The sequence below is a fragment of the Setaria italica genome, chromosome VII (genome assembly GCF_000263155.2).
Source record: "Setaria italica strain Yugu1 chromosome VII, Setaria_italica_v2.0, whole genome shotgun sequence".
In the NCBI taxonomy this organism is placed as follows: domain Eukaryota; kingdom Viridiplantae; phylum Streptophyta; class Magnoliopsida; order Poales; family Poaceae; genus Setaria; species Setaria italica.
Window position 1 is genome coordinate 34,096,445 of NC_028456.1, and position 12,535 is coordinate 34,108,979.

The following is a 12,535-nucleotide window of genomic DNA, read 5'->3' on the forward strand; positions in this document are numbered from 1 at the left end:
TCCTGTCAACCATTCATTTATACAATTATCTAGACTCTATAGGGAAACAAAAGAGGAGAACTGGAAAAAAAATCGTCAAAATGTTCAGTATTCCTCAAAATTTGGAAATCTAATAGTTTACAACACAAACAACAAGTTTTACTATAAAAAAGAAACTATTGGTGTTGAATTGAAGATAGTTACAACTAATACTACATACTTCCCATCCAACACTAGGGTGTATTGTGAAACAAAAAAAAGGACTTCTTCGAAGTATATTTTTATATTCAATCAGAATATAGATTGTCAATGCATATGAAACAAACACCATGCCAAAGTAGTTTATGTTACTGCCCTATTTTGAACTTTAATTTTATACACTAAACAAACAAATAGTTTTACTAATTATTGATCAAATATCCTGAGTTTTCTTTTTTTTAAAAAAATCAAAATATAATGCACCTTTAAAATGCACGCAGTAGGAGGAGAATATAACTTTGTCCTTGAACTAAATGGACTTTTATTTCCTTAAATGAGCAGGCAACCTGTATTAACATCCAAAGAGTGTTACATCATCTACTAGACTAGTACAATGGCTACAATGAAATCGTTACAGCTTTTATGTCACATTACGATTCAGTTCTGATTCCTAACTCAACTTTAGAAGCACAACGAATCTAGTGTAGAAAGGTGGCTAAATTCATTTGCAGGATGCATGTGCTATATTTCCTGCACACATGGGATCTGATCTGGCCCAAAGTTATGTAAACACCAACATGAAGCAATATGTGGCCCAACTTATCGCCGACGACTTTTTATGGCTTATGATTCAATTTAGATTCCTGAACTTGATTTAAGAAGCACAACGAACCTTGCCTAGAAATATGTCTAAATTCGTTTGCAGGATGCATGTGGTATATTCCCGTCACAAAAAAAAACTGATCCACACTTCCTCCATCCCAAATTACTATTTGTTTTGACTTTTCTAGATACGTCACTTTTACTATGTATGTATGTCACTTTTATATCTAGGTGCATATCAAAAATGTGTATCTAGAAAAGTCAAAATGAATAGTAATTTGGAATGGAGGGAGTAGCCCAAATTTATGGCATCATTCATCTCTATTTGTTATGTTCAACTTATGTAAACACCAACCATGCAGCAAATCTGTGGTCCTCAAAGGACCATCCAGTTGATTCATCCAAAACATGGTAGCTAGTGGTGTAATATTTCAGTTTTAGGAGAACAAGCTACTATACCTAGTAAACCGAGGCCCCTTTTCACAATATAACCACTGTTACTTAAGAAAAAGAATCTACCTACCTAGTTAAACTAGAATTTAATGGGAATAACCAGGGAAATTTTATTTTCAGTAGGCAGGCAGGCAGAGACAACAGGCAAGAGCCATTTTGGTTTATGGTGAATCTGGATTGATTCCACGCAACGACGACCTTCCTCCCAATAATGCCACCTGCGGGACCAGCGATTATATCTATATCTATACTTAATATATATCTATACCTAATATTAAAGCACGGTTGTTTCTTCTAACCGGTTATTTTGCAAAAAAAATCTTTCAATTTTTTCATAATCAACCTGCAGTACTTAAATAGTTCTTGACGATCTTGCAAAAAGATCTCCAAACTTTACTGCAATTGACCTGAGATCCAGCCTGCCCACACAGCGCCTGTAGAATGCAAATACCGAGAAGCTGTTGAATCCTTAACCACCAGAAGGTTTCAAGACCTTTTCAAGGGTGTTTGGATACCACCCGCTAAAGTTTAGCATCTATCACATCGGATGTTTGATACTAATTAGGATTATTAAATATAGGCTAATTACAAAACTAATTGCACAGATGGAGTCTAATTCGCAAGATGAATCTATTAAACCTAATTAGTCCATGATTTGACAATGTGGTGCTACAGTAACCATTTGCTAATGATGGATTAATTAGACTTAATGGATTCGTCTCGCGAATTAGCTCGGGGTTCTGCAATTAATTTTATAATTAGCTCACATTTAGTCCTCCTAATTAGCATTCGAACATCCAATATGACACTGTTAAAGTTTAGCACCCAGTATCCAAACACCCTCTTCAGGTCACCGAGGGTTGCTGGGCAGCAGGTTCTGTGACGTCGTCATCGTGTCATCCCCGAACATGACCCACTACGAGATGCTCATGGACATCATCAGCCACCGCGAGCCGCACCACATCCTTGTCAAGAAGTCCCTGCGCACCACCGTGCAGGACTCCAAGAAGGTGAGGACTGAGGAGGAGGTCATAGTTTTGTCTGTTCTGTAATGTGATTCTCCTATGCGCCTCCTTGTAGTTCACCAAGTAGAGCCATGTGCCAGCGAGAGCATAGCGCTAGGGATCTAACAATTGGGGGCTCGATTTTGCACTTGATTGGAATGGTTTGGAGTGGATTATAAAAGGAAGGTGGATGGAAATGAGAAGAAGAAGATAAGCACTCCTGCTCATAGTGGCCTGAGGCGCTGTGACCTAGCGCTGGAAGCGGGAATGAGGCTAGGCACGGGGAGGACGAGCGCTTACCTGAGGATGGGGCAAGATGCGGGTGGCGCCAACGGACGAAGAGGCAGCGATTGGCTGGATGACGATGAGTACGAGGGAAAGCGAATGAATGGATAGGGCGGATGTTAAGCGGTGAATTTTTTTAATTTCCATGTGTGGGTCCCACGTAATAAATACATGGCATCAAACCGCCCACAAATGTCTTCTACTACTATACTTACAAAAAGAGGACTACTAGGGACAACGCACCAACATATTATGAAACAAAGTCAACATATTAGGAACAAGTGAATAATAACATGAGAGCAAGTAAGGATCCGTAGCAACGCACGGCCATTTCTACTGGTATTTAATTATGTGAAGGTTCGTTTAAGAAAAAACAAAGGTGGAGGTCGTGGTCGATTGGTCACTGGTATTTAATTATGTGGAGGTTCGTTTAAGAAAAAACAAACGTGGAGGTCGTGGTCGATTGGTCACCGCCACGTCTGCAGAGCCACCACCCACATATTCCGTTGCAATGATGATTCCGTTTCTTTTGGAGGATGGCGTCGTGGTTGATCACTGATGACTCGGATGCTCATCGCCGTAGAAGCGGCAACTAATGCAATCTGAGATATTCTTTGTTGCAAACTCTAGCTCTGTTGTCTGCGTCTGGAACTCGGATGAGAGAAACCAAACAAAGCAGAGAGACTTCCTGCATGGTGGAAAATCTAACGCCCTGTTCGTTCGCAGTTAGTTGAGCTCAATTTCGACAAATGGAATTGAAGAAATTAAGTGGGTGATATGATATGATAACAAGGGAGCCGCATGTATGTATCCCTTACCCGTGACCTCCTCAGCTCATGACGTCTACTAGCACCTCCAGAGTGATGTGATGATGGAGGCATGGAGCCTTCTACTAGCACCTCCAGTCATCACGTTCTAGACAAAGAGAAGCTAAGTTCATGGCCGTGGACGCAGGAGGTAGTAGTAGTAGTAGACACGGCCAAACCAACAAAGGACATGTCACCGTATATATTTACATGAATTATATAGTCCAGTCACTGATGATGATCCGACGGACAAACTTGGTGATGATGATTAATGGAATAAATAAATGATCGAGGGTGATTAAAACCAAACGGAAGGAGTACTAATTAATGGATGATTAAAATCACAGGGGTCGGGGGGATCAAGTACATTATTGATCAATGGGCCTCTTCCAAGTCTGGTTTGCTTCTTCCGCCACTGACAGGTGGACCACGAGGATTCAATCAGCAGCAGGCTGTCCCATATATGCTGCTGTGCGTGTGACGCCCACGGGCCACTTGTGTTCCCCCCACTACTCCAGAACTCCAGGTGCCACTGAATCGTTAACTTGTAGGCAGGCATGTCCTTTAACCTTTTTCCGTTTTCTCATACTCATACCAGCTGCAACTGCAAGGAGGATTCAGCCAAACTACCGTAATACTACAGCAAAATACAATACTAGGATCGATTGGCTTTCTCTCTTTGGTTCGTCTAATTAGGTGGCAGCACTATTCATCACAGGCAACACACTGCTAGTGTCTAGTGGATCACAAAAATACTTGCACACACGTCACATGTGATGTCTGCCCACCATATTCACTCATTCGTTGGTTTGTTTCCTATGGATTAAACTTTAGCCCATGTTACATCGGATGTTTAGATAGAGTATTAAATATAGGCTAATTACAAAATTAATTGTATAGATGGAGGTTAATTTGCGAGACGAATCTACTAAGTCTAATTAATCCATGATTTGATAATGTGGTGTTACAGTAACCATTTGCTAATGATGAATTAATCATGCTTAATAGATTCATCTCGCGAATTGGCCAGGGCTTCTGCAATTAGTTTTATAATTAGCTCATATTTAATCATCCTAATTAGCATTCGAACATTCGATATTTGAAAATTCGATGTGACAAGGGTTAAATTTTAACTAAGGATCCAAACACACCTCGCAAAACATCAGGTCAGATAAGATCGCATCAAAAGATCTGTGGGCAATGAGCAGGGTGGATGCTGCTGGCAAGCAGAGACACGACCACACCGAAATCTCATTCATTCAGTCTAGCGCACACTGGCTAGTACCATCCATCGAGTGCTCAAGTAGCAACTTGTGCTTTACATATATTTCATCAATACTGTATTAATTAAGCAGCAATATAACATAATATAATAGCCATCAGATGAGCGATTGAGCGCCTACTAGCTAGTCTCTCACATCAGAGTTTATTGTACTACAAGGGCGATGCATAATCTCAACATGAAAAAAAAAACTCGATCAGCGGGAAAGACGTCCCACTAACTTCAGTGGCGCACCTAAGATTTTACCGCAGGATATGCCGAATAAAAATTATTATGCAATTCGATAAAAACCATTTACAATTTGGTAAAACCACATTCTAATTCGGTGAACCACATGCACTAAATAGTCTTAAATTCAAAGATTAAGCTACACCTGGATCATGTGGAAGGCGATTGATGTCATAAACCTACAACTATGATGCGGGTGGTTGCAGTGGCGGAGGCGAGGGCACAGGATCCGCGATTTCTTCAACTACCACTCCATCCTGCTTTTGATTCTGTTATTCCACAAAATTTCCAATTGAAGATGGGATAGTGTTTGAAGCAATTGCTGCTGCTGCCTTTGTTGCGTGTTTCTGGAAAAAAAAAATGCAATATCTCCGCCTCTCTTCCTAATCCAACCGTTTCTGAAAATATTACATGCATCATTATTTAATGTAATTACAAGAGTATTAATGGAGAAGAACGCATCAAGCAACACAAGAATACTTCTTACTGTACCTTTGCTGAAGTTCCTGCAAGTTTGCAAAAGAAACTGAGGAAAAGGATTATAGATGAATGGGGCAACTGGCGTGCCTGCTGAGTCCTGCACGTGGTGATGGCCGGACCGCTCGGCGCTCACCGGCGGGTGCCTCTGGGCTGCTGGGCAGTGGACAGGCGGTGGCGCATAGCAGATGGTCGGAGGCGTGGTCACGCGAAGGCACTGGACGACGGCGACGCGCGGCACCGAAGCGTCGTGAGACGAGGGCACGAGGTGGAGGCGGTGATGGAAGGGTTTGATATTTTTTCTTTTTACTTGTGGCTGATGGGCCGTATCTATTGCTCTAATGGCCCAAAATACAGGGTATGCCGCGACCCACCCGGCATACCCTGTAGTCCGCCCCTGACTAACTTTGTCTTAAGAAGGGGTCCACCGAAGCCTAGCTTGGGCAGGAACCTCACCAGCATCTTCCTTGGCACCTTGGGAACCATCTGCATCCGTGGCATAGGGAGGTGGGCACAAATAATGCAGCACCCAGAATTCGAGCTCTGGGTGGGTGGCACCTCTACTTGATGCTCTACCACTGAGCTACACGCTGCACATAATCTCAACATGCAATGGAATTTGCACGCCCACTAAACAAATTTACTAATTAAGCTATCTCAGGTCTTCGACCAACAAACATGTGCCATCTTCATGCCAAAATTCACCGCATGCATATTGAAGCCTGCACCTGGAAACTCCTTAATGATACTTATACAAATAATTATAGATATAATGTATACTAGTGAGTGAATGCTGCATATCCAGTAGGTTACACACACACACATATAGTACTTACCCTACACCATGTTTTCAGCAACAGCCGTCCACTGCAGTTGACGGCCTGCACAGTGGGCATGTGGTGTTGTACGCCATTATCCAACCGGCAATGCAGGCCTTGCGGAACTCGTGGCGGCAGAGAGTGGCATGATGCTGCACCGGTCGCCGTCCTCGAAACGGCCCAGGCAAATCGCGCAGTCCTCCTCTACTGACACTGCAGTCGATGTCGTTTGATGCTGATGGATCAGCAGAGGCGGCCGGGGTTCTGGCGGCGAGGGTACGCCACGCGTTCCAGCAAGGCGACGGCGATGGATGCCATCTGCTTCTGCACCGCCTCCTCCATCTCGGCAGCTCGCCGTCCGCCTGCTGCTGGTCTTCATTATTTCTTGTGTTGCCGTAGCAGCAGGCGAGCACGATTGGTGCGATGATGGTGACCAGAGAAACTAGCACGCACTCTACGACTACGATCAGCGCTGGGCTAACCATTGCAGTTTAACTGCGATATGTTAACCAATCGGATGGAGTATTTAATTTGTATATCGTGATTAATATAATGGACTCCTAGTTCGTTTGACGTTTTCGCGCCCTATCCTGCTTGCTGAATCGGAAACGCCGTGGGATCGAGTTCAAAGTTTTTTTTCCTTCTTTTTTGGGGAAAGAGTTGAAAGATTTTTGCTGATGAATAATCTTCTTGTGCAAAGGCAAAGATCTTTGCCTGGCCCGATGGGCCATAAAAACTAAACCCAGTTGATATCTAGAAATCCTAATTACAGTCACTGTAGTCGACAGTACTCCCTCGGTTGTGAATGTAAGGCGTGTTTTGCTTAACAAAATTGTCAAATTTTGGAAGCCGATAAAGTGATTCTAAGACCATGCAGACTTTATATCAATCGACAGTATATTTGAGGAGGATTAAATGGTGAAACTTACTTTTCAAAGCCCTTAAATAGTTGAAACATACTTTTGAATGTCTTTCTCATTCCAAAATATGGCTTAAATTCAGTATTTATTTGCCAGTACAAAACAAACTCAACAGGCCGGCTTAGCATCAAAACTATATCCCGTAATCCATCTGTCTTTTTTAATATTTTACACTTATTTTTATACTATTATTATTTTGTTGAATACTTTGTGTATTGTAAATATTTTACCCGTAGCAACGCACGATACTAGTGATTTACAATTTGGAATGGATGGAGTACTGTCCACGTCAAAAGATCAGCGGATCGACTAATTGGAAAGTGGAGCGCAGTTTGTATGATGAATAGATATAAAAAAACACTGGAATCCATTTTTACCACTTTCCCTCTTTTGCTTTTGCATGACGGTGAGTAGAGACGTAGGGTTGGACCATGGTCAGTGATCACTTGGTCCCGGACACAAGACATTGTCTCTACCAGGTACTCTACCTTTTGCTTTTGTTGTTCCCAATGCCATGTTGAATTGTCGACCTCCGTTCCTGACCTCATCATACTAGCACGTTGCTCGACTGGCACCACCACCACTAGGATTTCGCCTGCTCGCTTTGCCGCCGCCGGTCGGATAGACCTCCAAATGTTTCGAAAAATACTCTTAGACCAGCCAAGGGAAGGCCTCACTTATCTCTCTCCATCGTCAATCTAGCGTTTATTCCAACCACAGGTTAGGTTACTACTACTTCTCTCTAGCTTGTCTCTTCTCCTCTCTTCTCTTCTCTGCTTCTTCTCTCCGTCCATCATTAACCGATAATTGCGTTTGCTGATGGCCTTCAATTGTTATTAAGTTACTTCGGTCAGAAGGTAAAGCCTAACACGTTCTTGTGTGCTATCGCCTCCGTGCTTGGTGCTTCCTGTAATTCCATACAACTTGTTCCGTTATTCAGATACTTCCACTTGTTTCGGTTATATATCTCTGAATATTCCATGCCAGCGCCTCATTTTTTTTCTTCCTTATAATCAGAACCCTTGGACTGTAGGTCAATTTTGCTCATCCTGCAAATTTCTAGCCGTCCGTTCTGTGATTCATCCTGCTTCAGTGTCCTGTTAGATAATCCTGCTTCAATGCTTCAATGTCTTTTTAGATAATCCTGCTGCAATTAGGAAACTGTGTACTCCTGCTGGAACACAGTACAGATTTGTATTCAAGATTTGCAATTCCACGATGTTTCCCAATGTGTATGTTTTGTTTAGTCTTGAGAAACAGAAGAAATGTTCTGCATGTAGTCTGTGAGTTATCATGTAGTATCTGCATCAAACACCTTGTAGTGTTCCTCTGTCAATTCTGATATTTTAGCATGCACAAGTTTTTATTGTTTTCCCTCATATTGGTACAGAAAAGTTTGATTTTTTTTTCTCTCTCTCTTTCTCTTCCTGGATGCTGGATTGTAAGCAGTCACTAGGAGGCCAAAATGGAGTCACCGGCACCAAGAAGAAGCGCAGGGACTCCTACCTGCACCGTTCCTGGGCTCCTAGTCGGCCTCACCAAGCTCTGCAAGCTCACCAAGGTCTGCGCAGCGCCAACGCTGGGCGATGAGGCAAAATCACGAGTTGGAACCTGCGGTGGGCGGTATGATCAGAGGCTACTTCTCATAAGACTGTTTGAAGCAATGGGATCTCTCAAGTCAGCCTACGTCAAGCTCCAGAAAGCTCACTTCCCCTATGATCCTGCCAAGATCGCCTTCGCTGACGAGATCATCACGTCTGAGCTCGATTCAGTAACAGCGCTGCAGTGCCTGTGCAGCTCCAGTTCTGGGATCGGGTCGTTGGTCAACGAGCGGTGGTCCTTTGTTCAGGAACTGGAAGCCGAGGCGAGGAAGAGGGATTCAGACATTGTCCTGCTCAAGAGGGAACTGGAGGCGCTGCAGAGGGAGAACTCGAAACTGAACAAGCAGATCAAGAGCACCAAAAAGCCGTCATCAGTTAAGCATCCTGACAAGGGTTTCGGTGTGCCCAAAGAGTTGGCCACGGCGACGCCGAGTGCATTGCTGGAGATGTTCAAGGTGGCATCAGCATCGGTGCACGACTTTGCAGAGATGATTGCATCTAGCATGCCGGTATCTTCAGATAACTGTGTCAGCGATGCAGATGCAGGGGAGCAGTCATGGAGGAGGTACTCACTTGAGGCGCACCTGTGGCGAACGATGCTCGGTGCTACTACAGGTACTGAGGAAGAAGAAGAAGAGGAGGAAGCAGAACTCAAAATCAGTGCCGCTCGCTTCGATCGGATCATGAGGTTCTGCGACCCGATGGACGCATTGATGCAGTACCCGAGCTCCAGTTTCTCGAGATTCTGCCGGTCAAGATACTTGGCCGCCGTGCCGCCGGAAACGGAGGCGGCCATGTTCGGGAACCTGGACCAGAGGGCGTTCGTGTCGCGCGGCGGGCACCCGAGGACGTGGTTCTACCGGGCGTTCGCGACGACGGCGAGGTCGGCGTGGGCGCTGCGTGTGGTCATGGCGCGATGCGTCGAGCATGGAATACATGGGGTCAGGATGTTCTACGCGAGGAGAGGGAGCGAGTACGCCGAGGAGTGGATGCAGAGCGTGGCGGCACCTGCATCTGGCGTCAGAGAAGGTGACATGGAAGAGAAGCTTGCCGTTGCCTTCACTGTGACGCCCGGAGTCAAGGTCGGTGACACGGTGGTGAAGTGCAGGGTGCTTCTCTGTCGTCATCAGGAGCGCTTCATCCAAGTCCAATAACTGACTTTGTATCTTTTTCATCTGTCTGAGTTTTGGTTGATGGACTAATAGGCAACTGCAATTAGATAATTCCATGTCATCACAATAAAAAAAGATAAGAATTTGGAAAAGTTGGCACTTGAAAAACAAATGAAATTACGAATTCTAATTAGACATTACTGCTAGAACAACAACTATGTGATGCGTTTTTTTTTTTTGAAAAAGAAAAATACAGAGGTACGGTGCGGATCAAACTCAATTTGCTTATAGCATCACTAACTAGTAATTCTGAGCACAGTTGGCGGCCGGGCATTACTAGTGCTGCTTAGCATCTTGGCTGTCCTTCTGCTGCTCCTCTTTTTTCTTCTTGAGATGCATGCTCTGGCTGCATGTAGCTGGTACAATATCGGAGCTAAGCTTGGATCACTCGCCATCTCTCTCTCCATCTTCCAGCTTTGCTCCTGATCTTCAGCCCTGTCCAAGCGGGTGCACCACACGATCTTCCGCCGGGTTCATCTGCCAATTTATTGGCCAAGCAATCACATCAAATCCAGGAAGAGAGAGAGAAGGATCGAGGGAGGGATGGGCAGGTGGGGAGACGGACCTCGGCGGCGGTGGTGATCTGGGACTCGAGGTAGGCGCGGATGTCGGCGTAGCTGAGCAGGGAGAAGTTGTCGAGCCACTCCCGGACAGGACGTCCTCATGGTACTCGTCGATGGCCCAGCGCAGGTCGTCCAGCGCGGCGGCCGCCACCATCGCCGCCGGCACATAGTATTTTCAAATAGCCCCCGGGATTGGACCGCGGTTAATAATCGCGATCCAAATATTTGCAAATAGATCCATAAAATTTACAAATAGACCCCCAATATTTTACAAAGTGCCCCCTGATTTGGATCGCGATTAATAATCGCGATCCGATTATTTACACAAATACCCCTGGTTCGGATGGGCTTCTCTTCCCGGCCGTCCGCCGCCCGCCACCGTCGCAGTCACCGTGCTCCCCGCCGGAAGGGAAGCGCCGCATCTTGGGTCGATCCTGTCGGAGAGCACCTGGGGCTGGGCTGCCCAGGTTGGCCATGGCGAGATCCACAAGGAACGAAATGAGCAGGCAGCAAAATGCACGGGAGGGAGAAATTAAGTGGGGTCGTCAGGAGCGAGCTCAGGATTGCAGGGGAGTAAGAAGAAGAAGAAGAAGAAGCCGGTAGAGGCGGGAAAGGGGAGTGGCGGTAATCCGTGCCGGCGCGGCTGCTGCTTCTCCAACCGACGCCTCTCTCTCTCTCTTCTTGCCTTGCGCTTGGGAGCTTGTTGAACAGGAAGGAGGCGAAGGATAGGGTGACTTGGGCTGCGGCCAGCCCAGCGTCCTGTTAGCAACTGATCACACCATCTCAAGTAATATCAAGCATAACTGAGCACTGGTACGAAATCCGATGGAAAAGTGATACAGAGATGGAGTTTGAGATAGGCAGCAAAGCATGGGAATCGAGAAATAGACTAGAGATTCACCAGGAAGAACCAGAGGAAGAAGACTAGCCGTACAAGGAAGAAGGAAGAGGAGCAGTAGAGGAGGAAATGTATTCTGAATAATTGATTGATACCCCTCGATGTTGTTGTTGCTTGCTTCATATGGTTCTCTATCTTGGGCTCCAGCCAATTCAAGCCCATGTTGCCAAGGCCCATAGTGTAGCCCAAGTCAATACCCTGAACATCCCCCCCCCCCCCCCCCCCCCCCCCCCCCCCCCCTCCTCTTAAGATTCAGCTTGCCCTCAAGCCGATGCGTAGTATCAATTCCACCAGGATCCCAAAGAATATGCTGAGCCTTGATGTTGATTTTAGAGTGATCAAAGATTGACAACCCCACCTTATGTGCAGAAACATGACCAGAGAACTGTTTTTTTTTTTTTTTGAAACGAAACATGACCAGAGAACTGTGCTTCACAGGTTTTGCGTGAAAGGCCATTCATCATATATAGCAAACTTAGCATCTTGGTTTTCCAATGGAGTGTGACCATATCAAGCATGATATTTCGAAAATGTAGCATGAGTGGCCAAATGAACTGTATGCCAGCCTCGTCACCACAATGTTTGAATGAGTTTCTACACCTCCAGAGATAATCCCAACTTGCAGATGGTGGTGGACAAGGCTTAAGTTCAACTAATACTGCTAGCATGACAAATTGCACTGAATCTTTAATGCTACCAAATGAGAGGATAGAAACCTGCACCTCAGCAGTACTTCCATCTTGCAAAAATCTTGCTCCCTGAATTATTTCTCTTACAAGCACAAGTAGTAGCCACGTATTTTCTTTCAATATACTTCACTGACAACTGCTGTTGCATGGAGTTGTGAATACTGAAATTAGGCACAGTAGGACCATTCTTATCATACATACAGGTGGAGGCCAAGGCTGTCCTGTCCTGGTGGCATATCACTTCTATAATAGATGAAAATAATTATGTTCCTGACAAGACCTCCTGATTGTGAGCATATAGAAACAACCACCTGACAGTTCACTGCAATGGTGATCCGTAGAAGCATAAATGGCATCAAATAAATAATATAATCCTGAACGTGAATACTTCCAGACTGAAAGGCAACTGGAGCACTAAACTGAATAGGGATATGGGTCATCAGAACTGCAGCACTAAGACACCAGAATAATTTCCAAGACAACTGAGTTACACTGTCCACCAGCCTACGTAGAAGCTCCAAACCGCCAGGATCCCAAGGAAGCTGCTTGAACTGGTGCT

At 45.0% G+C, this 12,535-nt stretch overlaps 1 protein-coding gene across 3 annotated transcripts; it reads left to right on the plus strand.

Moving 5' to 3' along the window:
- Positions 1–7,618: 7,618 nt before the first annotated feature.
- On the plus strand, positions 7,619–9,943 carry LOC101767666 (protein GRAVITROPIC IN THE LIGHT 1). Of its 3 annotated transcripts, none has more exons than XM_004977318.3 (2): positions 7,619–7,773; positions 8,503–9,943. In XM_004977318.3, exon 2 carries the CDS (start codon positions 8,519–8,521, stop codon positions 9,806–9,808), a length of 1,290 nt encoding a protein of 429 aa, XP_004977375.1. In that variant the 5' UTR covers positions 7,619–7,773; positions 8,503–8,518; the 3' UTR covers positions 9,809–9,943. The 3 variants fall into 3 exon arrangements, with proteins under 3 accessions (XP_004977375.1, XP_022683716.1, XP_004977376.1); XM_022827981.1 differs by having other exon boundaries at positions 7,621–7,773; positions 8,500–9,943; XM_004977319.3 differs by having other exon boundaries at positions 7,773–7,910.
- The last annotated feature ends 2,592 nt before the right edge of the window (positions 9,944–12,535 follow it).

Bases quoted from the DNA above. Each gene is read 5' to 3' on its own strand.
- LOC101767666 (XM_004977318.3), top strand. From the start codon at position 8,519: ATGGAGTCACCGGCACCAAGAAGAAGCGCAGGGACTCCTACCTGCACC.